Source organism: Manacus candei, unplaced genomic scaffold (genome assembly GCF_025592945.1).
Source record: "Manacus candei isolate 608988 ecotype Guabito, Panama unplaced genomic scaffold, ASM2559294v1 h1tg000017l, whole genome shotgun sequence".
In the NCBI taxonomy this organism is placed as follows: Eukaryota; Metazoa; Chordata; class Aves; order Passeriformes; family Pipridae; genus Manacus; species Manacus candei.
Genome location: NW_026138065.1, coordinates 33,056,466 through 33,078,893, shown reverse-complemented (window position 1 = coordinate 33,078,893; position 22,428 = coordinate 33,056,466). Strand labels below are relative to the sequence as shown.

The 22,428-nt window shown below is 44.0% G+C and overlaps 1 protein-coding gene across 3 annotated transcripts; it reads left to right on the top strand.

Annotated features, from left to right (window-relative positions):
- Nucleotides 1-4,457: 4,457 nt before the first annotated feature.
- B3GNT2 (UDP-GlcNAc:betaGal beta-1,3-N-acetylglucosaminyltransferase 2) lies at nucleotides 4,458-21,731 on the top strand. 3 transcript variants are annotated; one of them, XM_051783004.1, is made up of 2 exons: nucleotides 4,458-4,830; nucleotides 19,286-21,731. In XM_051783004.1, the coding sequence occupies exon 2, from the start codon at nucleotides 19,295-19,297 to the stop codon at nucleotides 20,486-20,488; it is 1,194 nt and encodes a 397-aa protein (XP_051638964.1). In that variant the 5' UTR covers nucleotides 4,458-4,830; nucleotides 19,286-19,294; the 3' UTR covers nucleotides 20,489-21,731. The 3 variants fall into 3 exon arrangements, with proteins under 3 accessions (XP_051638964.1, XP_051638961.1, XP_051638963.1); XM_051783001.1 differs by lacking the exon at nucleotides 4,458-4,830 and adding an exon at nucleotides 5,308-5,688; XM_051783003.1 differs by lacking the exon at nucleotides 4,458-4,830 and adding an exon at nucleotides 6,035-6,207.
- Nucleotides 21,732-22,428: the final 697 nt, after the last annotated feature.

Here is a 22,428-nt window from a genome sequence, read left to right as displayed (position 1 = left end):
TGTGCCAATCTCTTCAACTCGGGTGGTTTTACCAAAGCTGAACCTACCAGCCACATCTCCCCCATCTCACCAAGGAACAAAAGCAAAGGGAGGTGGGGGCAGAACATCTCTGTGGCAGCTGCTCTGGCTGTGCTGGTTTGCAAGAGTGTGGCAGGGGGAGAAGGTGGGGAAAATGATGACTGTGTGAGGAGACCACTGAAATGCTGTGTTCATGTTGCTGGCACGCCTTGCTGACAAACACTGCCTACCCCGAAGAGGCTCTTTGCTTGTTTGAATTACAGGCTCAAGCATTTGGGTAGGAAGAAACAGGTTCATTCCTGGAGGGACTGAGATGCTCCAGCTCCAATTGCATGTCGTCTGTGCTTTTTTATTTTGTTCTTATTGCTGCTGAAGTGCTCACATGCCACAGGAGCAATCTTTAGGCTCCTGTTATTATTTAAATTTTAACATCTTATCTCCTGTTCTTATCCTCTTTGGTCACAGAAGCACACTCAGGTTAGTCCCACGATTTCCAAGTGTCCTCCAGCCACACTATTCTGTCCACAAAAATCAGACAGATCTGTGTCCTGGATAAGCTTTGGTCCATCACAGAAAAGGCCCAGCTGCACTGGCCTTATGGGAGGGCTTTGACTCAGGAAAACCAAATGACTATTTACAAGAGGGAGGTTGAGAATCATTCCAGTAGATGTATGCCTGCAGCCAGCAGTATTTTCAGCCAAGGTGGTGAGTTTTGGAGCAGGGGCTGAGATGTCAGTAACATTACTGGATGTGGTGTGAGGGGTCTGGGCCGAGCACTTCCATAATGTAAATGACTGCCAGTCCATTGCCCTGTGGAAAGGAGCTAGTCAGTGTTTCCAATGGGATGAGTGCTGGTCCCTTGTGGAAAGCTGCTGTGGGGGATGAGCCGACCGTGTTCACAAGGGTGGCTGCAAGCAGGAAAATCCTGTGCCTGCTGCTTTCCAGTAGCTGGGGGAGGACAGGACGTGCCTGCAGCCACTGCAATGGCTGAGAGATGTGGGATGGGACGTGCTGTGATGTGGCTCCCCCAGGAATGCAGCACATGGCCCCCTGGAGCGAGTGCCCTGAGGCTGGTCCCCATCTCTCAGCAGCCTGGCTCTGTCTGACTTCTTGCTCTTGCTTTGCTGCAGTGGAACAGGGAGAGCAAGATAACCTTGAAGGTTTTATAACCTGAGACTCATTCCTACTTCTCCTTTGCTCCTGGCAATGTACCAATTATTAATTAACAGGCAAATGCTAGAGAAAAGGCCAATGTACATAGTCATTTCCATAAATGTAAATGCAGCACTCCCTAGGTCAGCTTTTATTAACAGTGAACCCAATTGCTATGAATAAATAGCCTGGAAAAAACCCCCAGAAACTATTCTGAACTTGATAAAAAGTGAGAACTGAATCCTTTTAAAAGATTCTCTTTTCTGGCTGTCATGCACATCGTCCTACCTGTGAAAAACCTCAGGCAAGAAGAATTTGTGTGACCAAGTGATATAACATCTAATGCCCTGAACACACAACTTCCCTGTAACCTGCTACTGGGAAACGTTTGGTGCCCTGCAACTCCCTGACAAGGGCTGTACACTGCATCTAATCATGATGCTGAGTGAAGGTGGTATTTTTGAATATGTAGGCAAAATAGTTATTCCAGATTCAGACCAAATTAAAGTTGCTGCAATCTGAAGCATTTGCTTTCTTTCTCAGGAGAGGAAAAAAAAAAAGAGAAGAGCAACAATTTACTACTGTGTCCATCATAAAGCTTAGCTTTACAGACCTGAAACATGAAAATCCTGCTTCTTCTATTGAAGCAAACTGCAGAATAACTTTAATAGCACATTTTTCAGGCCTCCCTTAGTTCCACCCAAACACAACCAGCCGTCCAGGAGAGGTTGTACATCTGTGTTTAGATGTGATCCCTTGTGTCCTGCTTCATCCTACAGTGCATGCTGGAGGTGGCCTAGGGACTGTACTCCCTGGAAGATGTAATTAGTGTCTGCTTCATTGTCAGTGCTTTAAAAGGTATATTTTTATGAGCTTACTCCTTACTCTGGCACTACCTGTCTCAATAGCTGGATACCAAATCCTCTTTCTCAGCAGGCCCTGTCAAATCAACAATGTCAACAACAACAGCAAAAGCTTGGGAACAGCACATCTGGGTGCTGGTAGGAGCTGTTCCTCAGTAATTAATGGATAAGGCTGTATCAGGTCATGACACAGGATGGCAGGACATTGGGTGGATTTGTGTCCTTGCTTGGCAGTGTTGTTTTTTCCTGCCTTGCTTGCTGTAAGCGATAGGGCCTGCCAAAAAGGGAGAAAGATATATAAATAAAGTAAAATACATATGAATCTGAAGTGGCTGAGGTGCTTCTAAACAAGATGGGGTGCTGGCATGGGCTTAGCATGACCCTGCACTAGCCAGTGCAGGCAGAGAGGGGTGTAGGAAGGAGGCTGGTTTAAAGAAGGTAGGCTGTCTTTCCACGTGGCCTTCCCTGCTCCCTCACTTTGCAAAGGCTTAACAAAGCCTTTTGTTAAGCCAGCATGCCCACCTTGTCCCCTAAACCCCCGTGGGGACACGAACTTAGGGGTAGGTGTCCTGGCCCCCAGTGAGAGTTTGAGGGGCAGGAGGAAAGGAGTGGTTCTCAGGCTTTGCAGATCTCATCTCAGGATGGGATGGGGGAGAGAGCTGCTTTGTGTGGTTGTTTGTGCTAATGAGACTGTTAAACCTGATGACTGTCAGGGGAGATTTGAGTTTAGAGCTGGAGCAGTTTTCAGGCCATTGCAGCGGGATGAGGTGCAGGACAGTGCTGTGCTCACTGCTACTCAAACTAGGACCTGTTAATTGGCAGCATCAGCAAGAAACCTCCCCAGACTTAACGCTTTGCCTGGCATTGATGCACGGATTTGGGGAAGGTTGATCTGCCTGCTTGGGAGAGCAGGGCTGGAAAGTGAGCTCCGGCCTCACCCTTTGCTGCCGTTTTTGGGGTGTAGCTGCACTGAGCACAGCAGGGGCATCACAGTGAAGCAGTTGTTTGAAAATATGCTGTGCTCCATGGCAATGTTGGTCCTAGGTGTTTTCCTCCTTTCAGCTAGCCCTTGAGGCTGCCAATTGCATCAGGGAATATATTTGGATTAAAACACCTCCCCCCCCAAAGGTTTCAAAATGCAGCCCCGTGACCAGTTAAGTCGGTGTGATTACAGAGGAGCAGGCACGGCCATGGGTGTGGGACTGGGAGAAGTGTCCTTCCCCCAAAGACAGCAGACCATTTCACCATTGTCCAAACTTTTCAGCTTTAATGTGTTTTTCCAGGCTCCTTATCACCCGGTGTTACATGAGACACTGCTATAGTTGATCTTTGTTTTCTTTTTTTTTTCTTTAGTTGATCTCAAAACATATTGTTATGAAATCTCCCATGTAATGGAGCCAAGCTCTTGGCTGCCAGACACTTAATTCTCCTTTCCAGCCCTGTGTTACTTAATGGACAATGATGCTTTGCTGATTTAGGGTAATTCCTCCCTTTGCTGTAATCTTTCTGCGTTGATGAAAAAGACAGCTTTACTCAAACGTGAAGTACATATATTAATATTTGAAGAGGAATTAAATATGCAACGTCTCTCCCAGTGCACTGTGAATGGGGATGTTTCTTCCAGACTCCTGAGAGATTTCAAGAGCAGCTCCAAATGTCTCACTGCAGGTTTTCCACTGGCATTCATTGGCAGAGTATGGGGAGCTCAGTATGTGCTGTGGGTACTCATGATGTTTGCCAAACCAGTTGTGTTTATGGCTGTGCACATCAGCTTGTGCTGATGTGAGTCTTGGTGAAAATGAGTGCTGTAAAATGGAAGTGCATCAATGTGTATTTTCGTGGATCACGGGGACATCCTTACCACCCCCTTTGCAGTGAAAACAGCTTTTAAGTGATTGTGCCAGGTGACATTGAGATAATTCCTTTGGTTGGGCCTCTCCTTATACTGACTCAGAATGCAGGTGCTAAAAATAGAAACAAATGGCATGTGTTCATTTTCATCCTGTACAGGACAAAAAGCTGTGAGGTTCACGTCCGTGAGAACTGCTGGTTGCTATTGATCTGTCCAAGACTGAAGACTCCACTCTTTGCTGTAGCAGCACACATTTTTATGTTTTATTTCAGTCAGCATCCCAGGTCTTAAAAGAGATTCCTTTAGTTTGTTTCAGCAGGGACGTTTGGCTAAGATTTGTAGTCTCATCAGCTTAGTAAGCAAAGCACAACACAAAAAATAAAGAGGGTTACTAATGAATGAGTCATGAGTGATTAGTATCAGCCCTGGAAGGCAAATCTCCAAAATCGGAAATTCTCAGAAACTTATTTACTCAGGGAAGCCTCGACAGCCTAAAACACTCATTTTCTCCTCCCTCCTGGTCTCGGTGACAAAAGCTTTGAAGACGATCCACGTAAAGGTGGGCCAGCTGCAATTACCTGGCTTAAAAAGGAGGAACGTTTAAGAGGGAAAAAAAAAAACACCAAAATCACGTGGAACGGCATTTTCCAGCATGGATGAGGGGTTGATGCCGTGTGGGGAAAAAAAAAAAAGGAAAATTGCCAGAAGGTGAGGTAGGGCGATGCCCACACAGACAGAGCTCGCTGCAAAACAGCCCGTCCGAGCAGGAGGGAGGTGTCACCCGGGGCCACCCCCCCGGGAGGAGGAGGGTGCCCGGCTCGGGGCTGTTTCCATAGGGAGGGAGCAACACCTGGCCCGGCAGAAAGGCGAACGGCAGCGCGGTGATGTCCGGGGCGGCACCTCCTTCCCCTCGCTCGTCCAACAAAAAAACCCACGTTCTTTGAGGTAAATACCGTCTCGTTTTACCGGCTGGGCTCGGGGGCGGCCCCGCGGAGCCCCAGGGACGGGGGCGGGGTGGTGGTGGTGGGAAGGAGCAGGGTGGGGAAGGCAGCTCCGCCCGCCCGCGCGTCTCCTTAGGGACGCGGCCGTCCGGCAACCGCGGGGGCCCCCCGTGCCCGCCCACCGCTCACGTGCCCCGCCCGGGCCCGCGGGGCGCGCGCCGCGCGCTCTCCGCCAACCCGCTGCGCCGCCGACCGGGCCGGTGGGCGGGGCCGCAGCGAGAGCGCGACGCTCAGTGCCTCGCCCCCGCCCGCCCCCCGCCTGCAGCGCGCGGTGCGGCCGCGGCGGCGCCTGGCTGGGCTTGGAGGTGGGGGGGGGAGAGGAGGAGGCGGTGGCGCGGGCGGGCGGTGCGCGCGCGCGCGCGGGAAGGCGCGCGCCCGGCTCCGCCACAGGGCAACAAGTGAGGAGGGCGCGGCCCCGCCCGCCCCCGCCCCGCCGCGGGTGCGCTTCCCCCTCGCGTCCGGCTCCGCGCCCCGGCCCCGCTCCGCCCGCCGCGGGCTCTCGCACCTCAGGCGCGGCCGGCCCTGAGGGGGGAGAGGAGCGGGCGGTGAGCGCCCGTCCCCGCGGGGGAGGAGGCGGCGGCGGCGGAACGGGACGGGACGGGACGGGACGGGACGAGCCCCCTCCGCGGCGCCGCCCCGGCATCGCCCCTCAGGTGCGGGGGCCGGCGGGGCCGGGGCAGGGCGGCGGGCCGGGGGCGGGAGCCCCGCGGCGAGGGGCAGCCCCGCGGGCGGACAAAAGCATGGTGGAGGCGGGGGCGGCGGCAGGAACATCCCCGGCCGAGACCCGCGGCTGCCGGGCAAGGTACGTGCGGGGAAGGTTGCGGGGGGGGGGGGGGGGTCCGGCTGCCGGCTGCGAGAGGAGCTTAGGAGGGACGGGGCGAGGGGAAATCGAAAACAAACAAAAAAAAAAATCATTTTTTTAACTTAATTTTTACCTCCCCTGGTTTTCCAGGTCGCGAGGTTTTCCTTCCTCGCAGCCCCCTCGCTCTATCTGCGCGCTGACCGCTGTGAGCGGGCGGCGGAAAGGCGAACGCTCGCAGGCGTGTATTTACTCGGAATTTGATGTTTTGTTTTCTCGTGGGTTTTTTTTGCTTTTTTTTTTTTTTTTTTTCTTATGGCTTGGGGGTTTTTCGGTTCGCTTTTTTTTTGTCCCCAGCACGGGAGGTGCCGGGCGGTGGCAGGGTGGGGTCACACCACGCGGGCGCACCGGGAGCACCGGCGGCCGGCACATGTTGCAGCCCAAACCAGGCGAGAGGAAAGGCGGGGAAGAAGAGGCACGATCCGCTGGCACGGATGAAACTTAATCCAGCTCATCCCCACCGTATGTTTTGTCGTCGTTTGCCATTTTTTTTTTTAATTTTTTTTTTTTTAATTTATTTAAACGCGGGGAGGGCGGCGTTGGTGCCGAAGCCGTGAGCTTTTCGCGGAGAAAGCCCAGTGCTGCAGTGCTGGGTGCTGCTGCAATCCGCTCCTTGGCTGGAGGGGAGGGCAGCGCCCGCCGGGTGCGGAGCGGGCAGACCCGCGACAGCTCCTGGGCTCGGCTCGTGTCGGCTCATCTCAGCTCGTTAGCGGGCTGCAACCCAGGAGGTTAATTATTAATGTCTGCCAGACCCTAGGGTTTTGCGCTACACTGTGGTGCTGAGGTAGTGGCTCTATAACGTGGACTTCTTGAAGCTGGAAGGGGGAAAATTACGTTTTTGCCAGAGTTGGCCCTGAATATATGTGCTCCATCACGAGATGATGCTTTTCAGTCCTTTAAACTTCCTGAGACGTAGTGTACCCCTCGGGGGGGGGGGGACTTCAGGTTACTCGCTGTGATTGTGGCTGAACTGCAGCTCGCAATTCATTAGTCATCCTGCAAAAATTCCTGGTGAAAGTTACTTGAGTAACCCTTTAATCCGGCTTCCCAAAATGCTCGGTGCTCTTGGAGTTGATTATTAAACACTAATGTTTAGTTTTAACTATGCAAATTAAGAGTTTGCCTGGCACAGTAGAGGGTTTTTTCCCTGTGATTTTTTGTTTGTTTGTTTTGTTGTTGGTGTTTTGGGTTTTTTTGTTGTTTTGGTTTTGTATTTTGGACAGAGAAAGTGGGTTTGGGCACAGAAGAATTTAATCTGGATACGGGAAGATGCATAAAATTACATGCTAGGTATATACTCTTAAAGTTCTTGAGGAAACATGATTATAGCGTTCTCCTTTGAGGAAATTTCTGGTAAACTATTTCTCGCCTGCCTTTACAGAGAGGCAGCGCGGAATTTAGTTCTCTCTTTAAGCTGCTTGAAGCGGTTTCGTGTTCTTCTTTGCAGTTCCGCTTTGGCCTCGGGTCCTGGTGGTGTCACCGAGGGCGCGTGTGGAGGGTGGGGTGGGGGCGGCAGATGACACTCGGGTGAGTGGCACAGTCGGTGTTTCGTTCAGGTGGCTGCTGGCAAGGACTGCCTTGTCACTCAGTGACCCAGCCTGATGCCTGAGAAACTACTGGAGGAGTTGAATTAGCTGCCAGTTATTACGAAATGCGGGGAGGAAACGAAACGGAGAATCAGCTTTTCTCATTCAGCAGATGTAATTTCTGATGTGTTTTGCTTGTTCGGTTTTTGTTTGTTTGTTTGTTTGTGGGTTTGGTTGTTTTTTTTTCTTTTCTGGGGCCGTGAACAACGTGAGACCATAGTAGAATCCTGAAAAAGCAATACTGCCACGGAGGTGAATTGAGATACAGAATGTTTGTCATATACCTAAAAAGACAGTGCTGTCGGTTAGAATCAAAATATTTTTGGCTTAAAGGAACTCCTTGTTTTGCTGCTTGCTCTGCACGAGATGTTGTGCAGTACAGTTGTGTGGCTGTGTATTCCAGCCAAAAGCTAGAATTTATTTAAGGCAATTTTGTCATCTCTGGAGTCGTCATGCGTGGATTTATGCTCATGTCTTTTCTCCACGTACTATTAAGAGATGAGAAAAATGCCGGAAAGTGAGATGCAGCAGCAAGGTAACACTGCTGAAGGGACTTGTTTTGAAGGTCATGCATTAGGTGACTGGGAGTGCAGTGAGCTGTCTGATGCCCTGTGTCATGACAGATAAGGCTCACAATTCTCCCTAGAGATTGTTTCTAATGAACACAATGTTGTTGGTGGTCAAAAAAATTATCGTGGTTGCCTGGAAACTCCTCTTGAAATTCTTAAATACTTCTGGATAATGAAGATGATGCTGAGGAGATCAGCATACAGGCAGTGTTTGCTCAGAAAAAAAAAAGTAGTGTTTGACAAAAAAATAAGAAGCGGATAAAGTGTTTTTGTATTGCACGCTGACAAATCTGTGCAATTGTCTGCATGAACAAGTCACAGTGTATATAGGGGGGAAAAAAGCAGGATTTGAGTCTTCATCTTGCCTACTATCAGACTCCTTGGAGAGCAAAGTCTTTCAGAGGAATGCTCCTCCATGGTGACTTGTCAGCGCTTAGAGGATGAGGAATTGTCATTTTACTGCCACCTGGTGCAGCTATTTTTGCAGTGGGACTGGCTCTGACAGTGATTTTTCCTGTTGGCTGTGTAGATCCGGTTGAAGGAGAACAAATGGTGGTGACAAAAGACTGTGTCAGTGCTGATCCTGTTGAAACATATGTCCCCTATCACAGCCAATATTGTCATTTATCACAACAGTCAAGAAGCATTGATGGCTTGTCACTGATATGTGCATTTGACCAAAATCTGTGTAGTCACATTGCTCCAAATTAACTAAAGGGTAGGAAAAAGATTGAACAGTGTCAATTAAAATCCTCAGCCAGATCCTTCAGTAACTTGTTCTTTTTCAGCAGATTACTTAATTTTTGACAAATGTGTGTCAGATTATCTTGTAAAATCTGTACTTCAGGCAGCTTGTGAAACTTCAGAGTTAGTTACCTGATGGACTTTTTCTGTGTGCTGTCAGACTGGTGCCTTTTGATGGCAAGTGACTGAGCAGCTGTGTCAGAAACACAAGGGCTGACATTCCAGGTCTTTGTGTTTTGCTGGGTTATGTGTCCTGCTCTAAAAATCCCATTAATTTCTTCTTTTTCAGTTGAAGGATTTGCAGTCTACATAGTAGAGCGTGGTAGGTTTCTTGCAGGTTTGCCACACACTTAAAGCTTCTTAAACAGTATAATTCTAAAACTGGCCAAGAACAGGTCAAAGGCAGGATGGGGGGAAGATATTGGCTAGAGTGTACTTGTTGTGGCAACAAGGGGTTTTTTGTATGTTTTTGTTAAAAGCACAGAATATGAAAAGAAATATATATTTCATTAAAATTATGAGCATTTGAACATGTCTGGTTTTCATGTTAATGTGTCTTGAAGGCCATTAGGATTGATCGCCTCTCAAAAGCTTGAAACCATCTTTGTTCCTTTCATAGGTTGTTGGTTTGGGATTTTTTTTCCTAGTATGCCTCCTTATTACATTTTCTATTACTCTACAGTAGAAGTGTATAAGTAATTTTGAAGCAAGTAGGCATCTGTTTGCTTTTTATATTTAAAGTTTTAAATTTTTTTTTTCTGGTACACCAAATTTTTTTTTGTATGGTAGTTTGTAAAGTTACATTTTTAACCAAAGTCTTAGCAATTAAATTGGGTGGTTGTAGTTGTGTGCATGGGCAGTCACAGGATTAGTATTTGATGTTTCTGGTGTGTCGTAGGCTACGTTCACGTGAGTGCTTATCTTGGAATATCCTACGTTGGAAGGGACCCACAAGGATTGTTGAAGTCCAGCTCCTGGCCCTGCACAGGACAGTGCTTCATTTGATTTAGGGAGGACTTTGGGCCTGTGAGTGCAGTTAACAAAAATTACTTATGTAATCTCCCTGTTATGCCACGTGCTGACCTCACAAATATATATTTAAATGTTTTTAATGGGTTTGCTACTACTTCACAGTTGTATCCCTTTATGTAAGTAAGCACCCTTTATGTGCTTAGAAATCAGCAAAAAAGCAAGAAAGATGATGATGATGATATAATGAAATACAAGCTCTTCCTATCATTTTAGTACAGAGTGAAAAAGTCACTAGCCAGAAGTTTGGGAATAACTGTCAGATCTGTTCAGTCACATTTTGCTTTTGCATAGGAAGAACTGTCAGGTATCTTGGGCTTGATCTTCCACTTTGCTTGTATCTTTCTCTTGGGCCTTTTAGGATTTAAAAGATGACTGTGTAAACCTCTCCAAGTCTCCAGATTATGTAAAACCCAGCGAAAAGACTGGATCATTAAACTGTCTTGTGATGAACTGTGCAGAAGAATGATTGAATTGGTGTCTCATGAGAGGCAATTAGCATTTAAGTAAGGAAAAGAATCCCACTGTGTGATGGGTGTGGTGCTGAGATGTTTTAAAGGGAGAATTGATGAAACAGTTTCCATCAGCAGTTGGTTAAGAAAGCTTTGTTGTTAGAGAGAAATACAATAGTATGAGCTGAAAAGCACTTAATTTGGAACTAGTTCTGTTCGTCTTTGTAAGTAAGTTCTGAAACTTAGCAGCTGCTTCATCTTAAACTCACAGAAGAGTTAGTCTGAGAGTGAATTGACTAAATCACTTAATTTGAAAGTCAGCTCTCTAAATGAAATGGGCAAGAAATCTTGGTTCGTGGGTGGGAATGAGTAATTTTTATTTTTTCTGTAAAAGGTTAATTCTCAGTGGCTCATGAACCACCCGAGGATGTGCATACTTGTACGGAATTTACAGTAGAAGCATGGTATTGAAAGCTGACGTGCCCCATCAAGGTGTGTGTGTGGGAGGTGCAGCTTCCTGCCATTCTCCTGCCGTTCAGCCTGTCCCAGGTTTGCTGCCGAGAGCATCGTCCTGGTGTATCCCAGTGAGCTTTGGAGGCAGAGTGGCTGAAGCAGTTGCTGCTTTCTGTGCCTCCGGTCTCCTGTGCTCGTGTAGCTGTTTGTGCAGCTGTGCTGTGAACTGAATTGAGGAACTAAGTGGATTGAGAAATAGCCTTTCTGTTTGCTTATCTTCAGGGTTATACAGAATGCAATCCAGTGAGCTATGCAAATGTGGGAATTCATGGCCTGGGAAAGGGTGGGATTCTTTAGGTGCAGCTGAACGCTGCTCTGTACCCTGAATTTAGTGCTGTTTTATCTTACTTGAGCAATTGTATTTTTTTAATCTGATATTTGAATGTTAGAAACTGGTAATGGAAGGCTATCTTTTGCACACTTACTGTTGATTTGCTTTTGAATAAAAACAATTAAAAGATCTGCAAAACAGCTTAAATTTGCTTACCTAAACCTCTCACAAACTCAGTGGATGCTTTGCATCTGTGTGCAGGTAACAGGTACAGAAGGTACTCCTTGGATTTAGAAGTCTCTAATCAGGTTAGATGATTATCTGCTGTTAACAAAAATGGGAGTAGCTGCCTAACCGGCTTAAAGATCTTTTACAAAATCCTCCTGGTATTTATATGCATCTTTAGCTGCCTAAAGCTGTGGAGAAATTGTTTCCTTTTCCAAAAACTTGACAGGCTAGAACGAGATCTGCCTCTTAGGTTTTACAAGTTTGAGAGAAGACAGTGAACTCCACTGATTTTTTTTTTCCTGAACTTCAAATGAATTATTCAGAAAGATGAAAAACTTTTACTGTACTCGTTAATTACACCTGAAACCAAAACCAGTTGAAGGCAAAAGTATTTTTCATGTATTTGCATTTTAAAATGTAGGTTCTGCATTCTCAAACACGTGCTTAGTTCAGTATCGTAAGTTCAGAGGCAGATCCCAGAATTCTGACGTGAATATTCACAGGATGAATTTGGTTTGGATTGCCTTCTGAGCAACCCTGTAGCACTTTGCAGGGAAATATGGCTTGAGATGGCTGGGAAGTCCCACCCATGTATCCCATCACCCAGCCACTGACTGCAAAAGTGGCAGCTTGTGGAAGTCAAATTGAAAACCAGCGTTGGTTTATTTTTAACCCAAAAGGGCAGTGGTCATCAGGGGTGGGTAGTAACTTCAACAGGCATAGTTTTTAGCAGTGTGTTTTGTGCAAGAAGGCTAAGAAAAGGTAACGTTTTGATGACTTGAAGTATGGTGCTTGAAGGATGGTTTGGTTAGTTGACTAAATAATGAATACTCTCTATGCAGACATAAAGGTGGTTGAGGTATGGTTGAGGCAGTACTAATTACTGGGTTTAAGATAAAAGTGGAAGAGATACCAGGAGGAGATGTCTTGTCTGTGGAAATTATGGTCATCTGCCTCTTGAATAGGTACATTAAATCACCTTTTTTATTTCAAATACAGCACAAAATCAAGGAGTAAGAGTGTGTCTGTCCAGCAGACTTCATCTCTTTAAGTGTACCTTGAAAGCATGAGTCAGGTTTGCAATGTGTTATCAGAACAAACACAGATCCAACTACTAAGAATCTGGGAGGAAGGTATTTCATTATCCACTTCCTTGGCTTTCTAGGAATTATGGGCAGATAACACTCCGTGTGAAAGGAACCCCTGAACAAAGAGCAGCACAAATGGGTGGGTCACGCTGGTTCAGTAGGCAACCTCTAAGCTGGCCTGCTTACAAAAAGTGTTAGAGAAATTCAGACCCTGGGGTGTATTTCGTTAAAGATGAGGTTTCCCAAACTCTTTGTTTCTGGTGGACCAGTGGTGGGTCTGGCCCTGCCTGTTGGACCTCTGTGGATGAAGGTGGGAACAAGACCAGAAGTGCAGCAGCAACATGCTGGTACATGGAAGTTTAAGCTGATGAAAAATGGGATCTGCTGTGGTCTGGTCTGTGGGAGTCTTCACTCTCCTCTTGCTCCATTCCTGGTGTTTGTGCAGCACAGTGGCAAACACCTCTAGGGACGTGAGGCAGCCGAAAACTAATTGCTGCTCTATTGTCAGGTGCTTTCTCATCCTCTGGCTTTCTGAACTGATTCACCACAATCCTATCGGTGCAAAAGTAGGATGGGACTGTGCAGTTTGTAGGGGAAGGAATAAATTACAGGAATGAGTCAGCTGTGACTGAAACTGTTTCAAACTGCCATGGAACTGTACCTCCCCAGCTTGTGACTGACGTGATGAATGGCAATTAATTTTCTTCCAAGAAATACTTCTCTGCTGACACTTGGTTAAACCTCTTATCTTGATTCTTTATAATTTACTGTTCGTTCAAGCTGAAGCCTGTCAAGGGTAACTAAAAACTGAAGTTCTTAAATCAGAAGCTGGCAACTCTGCGTTATTCCTAACAAATTTACAATATCATAGTTCTAAAGCTTGAACTGACCTTAGAATGACTTTTTTGTATTAACAAATTGGGAAAAACAGGTCACTTCTGCTACCACAGGCCCTCTTTAACATTTGTTTTTATAGTGAGTTGAGATCTTACCCACAGTTGTCAGTGTGAAATCTCAATTACTAAAAAAAACAAACCTAAAACCAACAACCCAAACTCTTTTTACTGATAAACAAACCGAATTTTTTTTTTTGTTAGAGGTTTTTTGTTTGGTTTGGGGGTTTTATTCATGTGCAGTGAGGAACACCTTCATAGATGTTTATTGTGGCTGTAGGTGTGCCAGTATAGAATGGTGATATCAGCACGATGTACTGATTTATAGGGACATGCCATGGTTTAAATTGCCTTATGTAAGTGTGCTGTACGTGTGGAGCTCTGTTGCTTTTTCATCCCTGTAGGAAATCATGACCAAACTCAAGTAGTCTATACCAGTAGAAAAATTGGAATATACATCAAACTTGGGATTGAGTTTACAGAATACTTCTCATAATGACCAAAGGGCTTTTCTTGCATATACCTTGATCTTCTATAGAAACATTAAAACAATTCAAATATGAAACTGAGCATTCATTCAGCCAATCCAAGAATTTAATTTTAACAGCTAAAAAGACAATATTTAGGCCTAACTTACAGTGAATTCAGTAGGTGCACAGTATTTAAATATCTTAATTAAACCCAAAGCTTTTGTGAGAGACACCTTTAGTAACTTAAAAGATAGGGTTGGGATCTGAGGATTTTTCATTTAAAAATGAAAAAATAGATCACTCTCCAGTTGAAGAATTTGAGCAGTTTGGTTTGGGGTTGGAAGTATTCAGTTTGAGATGGTGGAGGTCTGATAGTATTTCTTCCATCTCTAAGTGTTCTGTCAAGCAGGAATTTCACATAGGCTGGTTTTAATGAATTTAAAACTAGTTTTTTACTGTTGACTTACTTTGAAAAGATAACTTCGTGGGTGTTGCTGCAATATTTCTAAGCAGCAATATAAAGTCAACAAAACTTTGGTTTCGTAGAAGTTATTTTAAATGGCGTGTTCTGGTAGCTTCTCTTTTCTGCTGGAAGAGCTAGAGGGAGGGGAACACCTGAAATTAGTGAAAATGGTGACAGGAACAGAATATAGCTTACTCTGAAGATTCTGGAATTGTGATACTCAGAACTTGGCATTCAGCAGCAAATGAAAGGTCTTAATACCACAGCTGAAAAATTGACATTAGTAGTGCCAAGTAGTCAAGTAGGCTATTAGGGGTAGGGAGTTGGACTCTCATTAAGCTTTCACAAACTTTAATGTAGGAGGGATTTCCCCGCCCTTAGAAGTTAACTCAAGAAGTTAACTTAGCTTTTGGCAAGTTAACTTCTGGAGTTTCGTTGGAACGTAACTGCTGTGAGCAATGCCCTTAAACGTTATCTGATTGCTTTGAAAAGCAGGACTCTGCATAAGGTGAAAACCTGCTGGCATCCAGGTGGTGGTAGTGTGAGAAATTTAAATGTAGTGCTCACAGGTCCGTTCGGATTAGCTGCAGGGTCTATGCATTGCACCCTGGGGAGTTGGTTTCCATGATAATCTGATTGTCTCCTGACAAGCTTATAGGATGGTGTTCTCACCTCATCAAGGCTGACTCTTGATCCCTGCGATTTGGAGGCTTGGTGAGACCCAGTGAAGGAGTGTGGTCACTTGTGGGTTGTGCTGTAGAAGAACCTTGTTGGAACACTGTTCTCTCTGCTTGATTTTGGTTGTGACTTGGATGAGGTTTAAGAGGCTTCGAGGAGAGTCTTGGTTTGTTCTTTCACTTCAGAGCCATCACTTGTGCGTGGGGTGCACAGTGACTTCATAGTCTGTGCAAAACTGAGTATGTTCTGTGGTTTGCACCTTGCACCAAGTCCCACTGATGTATAGCTCCAAAAAAAGTCTCCACGAGTTCTTATTTGTGAGCTTTAAGTACTAAACGATTTGGGTTTTTTGTTGCTATTGTAATATCAAAAATGACCAAAAAGAAGGGGAAGGGACAACAGATAAAAGTTCATTATATAGCTGGTATGGCAAATGTGTATAGAGAAAATAACATCAATATTTTTTTGGTGTTGCTTTTGGGGTTTTTTTGAGCAAAAATGTGCTGAAGATAACTGATGAGAAACAGAATGTGAAGTTAATTTGGCATTTATTCAAACTCTTTATAGTTCTTTATGCCTTGGAGTGTGTTTTAGGAAAATACAAATACATCCTTTCCTAGTCTTGCTATTTACTCAGGTCTTGAAATTCCATGCACAAGTTGCATTGGTGTCCTTTGGTATTCAAATACTGGAAGATTGGAATTTCTCCCAAAGCTGAATAATATGCTGAAAGATGTCTCAAAGCAGGTATATGCAAATAATGAAAACTAATGTTAAAAGAAACATATAACTGCTCTGAATTTCATTGCACTCTTTGCTTTGAGTAGTGTGTTATCTCGGTTACTTTCTTCCAACTGGAACATTGTTTCAGGCTGTGCTGTTTGAAGAACACAGAGAACATTGACTGTTTTCAGTGGTAGCCACTGTGTGTGACGTGCTTCTGTAGAAGCAGAATACTGATATCTGTTCGGTATTTTCCAGTCCTTAAGATTTTCTTAATTACTATTGTATAAAAATGAACTTGTGTAAAAGCTCTGAGGGGGAAAAAAGAGATATGGCTGTGTGTAGTTAAAAAATAAATAGTGTTCAAGTTCTTAAAAGCTGAAAATAGCACAGACTTTTTGTGACAGCCTGGGGCTCTTAACATCTTCACATTCTAAAACTGTGTTGTTGCTCAATCCGGAAATCTCTTGACTCACTGAACAAAACTGAGCTTTTAGGAGAACTGATACATCTCACAGGAGGTTAGTAGGACTGAGTATGCCTTGTGATGTGTTAAGTAATTAAATTACTTTCAGAAATGTAGTGTCACTACTGCACACACTGTTGCTGACAGTGTCAGAAGTTGTGCTGCACTTACAACTTCTATAAGGGATAATACCAGGCCTCAGACTGAAGTTACATGGTAAGATCCAAGTCTGCCTTAGTGCCAGTTACAGCTTGCCTCTGCAAAGAGAGAAGGGTGGTTATATCTATTAGATAGCTGAATTAAAACGTTGTTTTGCCAAATTCCTGATAGTTTACTCCTGAACCAGTAGAGTGGTAGGTGCAATACCTGTAGCTAATAAGGATTATCTTATCTTTTGTCAGCCCCAGTAAATAAATGGACTTTTAATGCTTGGGTTTGGCAGTCAGATAATGTAGACATGTTACTCAACCCACTTAGAAAATACATCATAACTCCTGTCCTCAGTAGTAGATACAAGTATTTGCAGTTTAAAGGCTGTGGCTTCTGTCAGACTTGGAGGAAGGTGGAAAAGTTGAATGTTTTAGCTTGCACCTACACAGTCTGTTCAGAGACTGGTAGTACATGACTGCCTGCACCAGGGTGTAAGTGTGATGCTGTCACAGCTAACAGTGCCACAAAGCCTCTTGTTGGAGGATGGTGGGGATTGTGGATCCAGAACCAAGGCTCAGTTGTTCATGTGTTGTCATCCCAGCTGAAGAGAGGAAATGTGTCTGCTTTGCTTCCTTCTGCCCTGTGTTTCTTCCACTGTAGCTGCTGTGGTGCTTACCTGGTGTGCATCTCTGGTCAGGGTTGGGTTTCTGCTGGGTTGGTGATGGGAACTGATTCATGGAGGGGCTTGGCAGAGCACCAGAGCCAGTGTGAGGGAGGGGTTGGACCCGAGTTCTTGGAGTCAGAAAGGGAGGAGGAGAGAGTCTCCATCAACAAGAGTGATCAGGTGATGAGTGGTTGAGCTGCTTGTGGATCCACAGCTTTGAACAGGGTTGAGGCTGGAAGTATTTACTTGTGGGACTGATAGCATTTGCCGTGCTGTGTGTGATGGAACCACTGTCACCTTGCCAGTCTTCTGATGAAAAGTTCTACCAAGTCTAATAGGAAATGGAGATTTTTCTGCGTAGGATCCCTGTCTCATTTGCTGCAGGGGATTGCAGTCACAGTGTTTTGAAGGATTTTGTTAAGTGTTTGCAAATGGTGTCTGGTGTTCAGAAGAGTCAAGTATCCTGATGACTTACAGAGGTGTTGAATACTCACAGTTTAGTAAGCTGGGGGCTGTGACAGACGTGCTGTGTTAGTGCTACATATCCTGAAAAATCAGGCTTTGGCTGAGCTCTTGACAATCCTGAGTTTTGTTGGCTGTTACTAGGAGGGAGCATGTCATCCCGTTGTGTCAGGAGTCCCGGGATCATAGGTCAGATACCACATCATTTGTTGTTCTGGTGAGAAGTGCTTCAGAGGACAGGGTAGATAAGCACTGATGTGCACGCTGAGCTGCATGGAGTAGTACAGTCAGGGGACAGCTGCCTCAGTATTTTTGTTGTACTGGAAGGAAAGTGAAGAAAAATAATATTTAATTATCTGTTCTTAGTGGAAGCTGCTGTGGCATTTGAAAGAGGAAGATAAAGTTTCTTTGAACTCTGTGTGACCAACCAGTGCTTTGTAACAGTTCAGCTGTTTAGCTTCAGTGATGGCACTGACCACAAGTGTGTTTTTTGTCTTTAAAGTATAGAAGAAAACTACTTTAAAATTAGAACAGGAACTTCATAGCTGACTGAGAATAGAATAATACATAAAGTGGATCTGACCTGAGTGTATACAAAGATAAATATGCAGATGGTACATGAGGAAGAACAGGGATGTTTCTGAGTAGCCTGTTGTTTCTGAGAGTGGCTTTTTATGTCAGAAATACACACACCCACTTTGGATTAATAAGGTCAAATAAGAGAAAAAAGATTGCTGATTATTTACCTGCTGCTTTCTCCCTAAATTTTTAGTAGTTTAGTGTTTAACTTGTTGAGGAGTAAAAGAAAGTAAGGCTGATCAAACCAGAAGAGATCAAGGGTCAGTCTAGCTCAGTCATCTGGTGATGGCTGGGAAAAGAAACGAAAACAGCAGCAAGTACAAGGTGTACTTTTCAAGTGCCCCTGTCTGCTGTTCTCTGTGACTTCAGGACCTCAGAGGCCGTGTTTGCAGCTGGGCTTGTAACAGTGATTACAAATCTTCCATGAGATTTTTCTGGTCTTCTAATAATCATTTATATTCCTGGCAAGTGGAAGTGTCTTCAACAATGAGTTCCATATATGACTTGACCGTAGTCTTGCTGACCTTATTAATTCTGAGTTATTTGTGTAGCTTGTACATGGATATACCCCTGGGCTGGTAAACAGTTTGATAAGCACTGCTTTAGAGGAACACGCTGTTTTCATGTTGCTCCTTGTACTTTTCATCCTGACAGCTGTGGAAGAAAGAGGGATTGATCCATTTTGTCTCTCTCAGTAAAAACTGGAGATGGGTAACAGAATTTTTATTCAACAGTTCAAAGTCTTGCATGTATGGGAGACCTCTCCTTTTTTATTTCTTTTCATTTTTTTAAAACTTCCTAATAATTACAGTTCTACTTTAAGCTGCCATTCATTTCTTTTCCAGTTGGAGGGGAAAAAAAAAAAAAATCCAAGTTCACATTCTCCTCTGTCTGCTGAGATCTGAATACCAGCAATGCAGCTGGCAAGTTTTGCCAGCCTCTCTTCTCTCCCAAGGAACAGCCAAGTGAAATTGTCAGAAAATGATTGTGTGCTTTAAAATTTGGCTCTGCCTGTTATGTAGTTGGAAGATACAAGAGTGCAAGTATAAAAAGCTTGAAACTTAATTTAAAAATAACTGACCTTATCATATAGCAATTTATTCTATACCCTTCAGCTCACCTTACGAGCAGAAAAAAAACTTTCTCTGCCTGCCTTTGCCAAGCTGAGGGCTCAGATTCTAATTATTATACAGTCAAGTGTTTACAGGAGATCTGAATAAGAAGCAAACACCGCTGGCTGATTTAGGTGCCCAGTGAAATGCTGTGTAACCTTGCTAAGTAGCAAATGGAAACCATGCATTTGTAGCAGCTTGCTGATGAGACCCCGAACACCTACGAGCTGTAGGTGTGCATGTATTAGAGACAGATTAGTTTGGCCTTTTTGGGGGTGTAGGTAACCTCTGTTTTTAGGCTGCTAACTTTCATATTGTTCACCTGAAAGTAGTTTGTATTTTTATGAGGTCGAGAACTTGATATGAAGAAGGCTAAAAATCTCCTTTTATTTATTTCTAGATATGAGAAATGAGTGTTGGACGCAGAAGATTAAAGCTGCTGGGAATTCTGATGATGGTGAACATTTTTATTTACGTGATTGTGGAAGTCTCAAAAAGTGGCAGCCAAGAGAAGAATGCAAAGGGCCGTGTTGTTATACCACGTAGCACATTCTGGAGAAAATATACCCCTCACAAAGCTTACTGGAACAAACAGCAGCAGAAGCTTGAACTCCTGTACAACCCTATTCTGGCCTTGCTTTCCAATATGACTGTGGAAGAGAATTTGAGTTCTAACTTGAGCGCTCTCAGTTCCTGTGACCCTGACCCGTGGGTATCTTCAGAGGTTAGTGACTTTGCAAACCTGCCAGACAGATTCAAAGACTTTCTACTCTATTTGAGATGTAGAAATTATTCATTAGTAATGGATCAGCCAAACAAGTGCAAACATAAACCTTTTCTGCTGCTGGCTATTAAGTCACTTATACCCCATTTTGATAGAAGGCAAGCAATTAGGGAATCCTGGGGCAAGGAAATTGAATCAGGGGACGTGACAGTCAAAAGGGTCTTCTTACTTGGACAGACCCCACCAGAGGATCATTTTCCCGATCTCTCACACATGCTGAAATTCGAGAGTGAAACCCACCAAGACATTCTCCTCTGGAACTACAGAGATACTTTCTTCAACCTGACTCTGAAGGAGGTGCTGTTTCTGAAGTGGGTCAGCAGCAGCTGCGCGAACGTCCAGTTCATTTTTAAGGGTGATGATGATGTTTTTGTGAATACCCATCAGATCCTGGATTACTTGAAGAGCTTATCAAAGGAAAAAGCCAAAGACTTATTTATAGGCGACGTGATCAAAGATGCTGGACCTCACAGAGAAAAAAAACTGAAGTACTACATCCCAGAGAGTGTTTATGAAGGTTCATACCCTCCGTATGCGGGAGGTGGCGGGTTTCTGTACTCTGGTGATCTGGCATTGAGACTGAATAATGCATCTGACCAGGTACTCCTTTACCCTATTGATGATGTTTATACTGGAATGTGCCTTCAGAAGCTTGGGCTTGCTCCGGAAAAACACAAAGGCTTCAAAACGTTTGATATCGAGGAGAAATACAGAAATAACATATGTTCCTACACAAACTTAATGTTAGTACATAGCAGAAAACCTCAAGAGATGATTAAGATCTGGACACACTTGCAAGATCCACACTTAAATTGTTAAAGTAATGTGCATAGGTCCAAGTCCAAATAACTTTCCAGGTTTGGGTCTGACTTCCTTGGTGGATCACTGAAGCTCTGTTTAATAGTTGAATTTTCTCCCTAAACTTTTTTTCCCTGTACTTTCGAAAACGAGAATAATACTAAAATTTGAAGGGATGGCTTGAAGACTTGGTCCTGACTTTTCCACTGTCCTGATGGTCGTTATGTTTCAATATTTGTCTTAATTTTAAAAGAGACTTTGAGGATATAACTAGCTGTCAGTGACTGGTTAGCTGTATTGGAAACAGGGATTGCCTACTGCAATGCATCTTTCATTATTTGCGTTGGTGGAAGATAATTTTTCCTTGAGTAGTGTTCGTGTGTGGAAACCACTGTAAATTGAAAATACACAAATTGGAGGAATGTAATTTTATCTTTAGGTATGAAACATTTACAAGACTTTAACTTTTAGATTTTGTTTTAATGTATAATTTTCGGTCCTTTTGCACCCCGAAACAGTGTTTTCTCCTTTACTTAGGGTCTTTTGTGCAAAGTGTATCTGTGTCTGAAGGAATTTACCCTTTTATTAGATTATGCCTTTTTTTTTTTTTTTTTTTTACAAGAAAAGCATAATACTGCTTGAAACACCCCTTAAGAGCTCAATGTATAAGGAAAAACAACAGACTTTGTTTGGAGCTGGGCAGTAGGTACAGTTAAGTTGGTCCCTGCCTCACTTAGTTACTAAAGATGACTTTACTGTTTATGTTCTTTATGTGAAAAGCTACTCTGGTCAATCCTTGTTTCCTGTTTGGGCACTAAATGTGATCAGGTAGCTTGATGGGAATGACTGAAATTGCACATTGCTTATGAGAGCACGGTTTGGATCCCCTGTAAAGGGGCAGCAAATCCAGAATTGCGCAGATACAAAGAGTTTCGGATTTTGAAACAAACTTTGAAGTTGCATGAAGCCTCACGTAGAGTTAAACATGTTCTCGAAACTCAGATCTTCTGTATTTCCACATCTTGCTTATAAGAATTATTCTAAATAGTGGTTGCTTTCTTTGTACATGTAGAAGTGCCTGTCTATTTATTGTTCAGATGGAAGACCAAAACATTTTCTTAAATATATTTTGTGTAACATTTTATTTGTATAGTGTTGTCATTCAGATATTTAAATAGAGCATGATATTTTAAATCTGATACGTGTAACATGTTAAATAAAGCTAATTGTTATTTTTGAACTTGAAAAATAAAATGTGATTTAAGTATTTCTTGTAATGCTTCATGTTGACTTGCAGAGCTCTAGAACGTGGCATTCAGTAAAAGGACATAAAGCAAAAGGCTTTATTTCTCTAATGCTTGTGTACCAGACTATCGAGAAAATGTCACAATTGTGCATGCATTCGTTGGATACTGGAATAGATGGACAACTCTGGCGAAAGCAGGGGGACATTGAGTGCCCTGGGAGAAACAGTAAGTACAGAGATAATTGCCTGTACAATGCCACTGCTTGTGCAGCTGAAAGGAGTCAAGGAATGGATTGAATAGCTGGCACTTTAGTTTTTGTTTGAAACAACTTGGCAGCGACGACGACTCTTTTCCTTTGCTTCTTCACCTGCTTTTTCCCCTTCATTTACCTTGAACAAATGTGGTGCTTTGTCTGAGTCTGGTCTTCCACCTTTTTGTTCTGTAGATGATCGTGTCGGCCCCGGGGTAGGTAAAAGACAGACTGTGCTCTGGTGCTGTGCCATGAGGTTTGACCTTGTGCTTTGTGAGAAATTACACCTTTCTGAAAGAGATGCAGGTTTTACTGTTCATGTGTTGTTGTTCCTAGCACCCTGTTTCCTTAAATACTAGCGGGATTTTTGTCAAGAGTTTGGGAAAATGAGTTATGCTGATGATGAGAGGTGCAAGGAGAGATGTAGTGTCAAGAGCCTTGAGGGGGAAGGAGGGGTTGCTGAG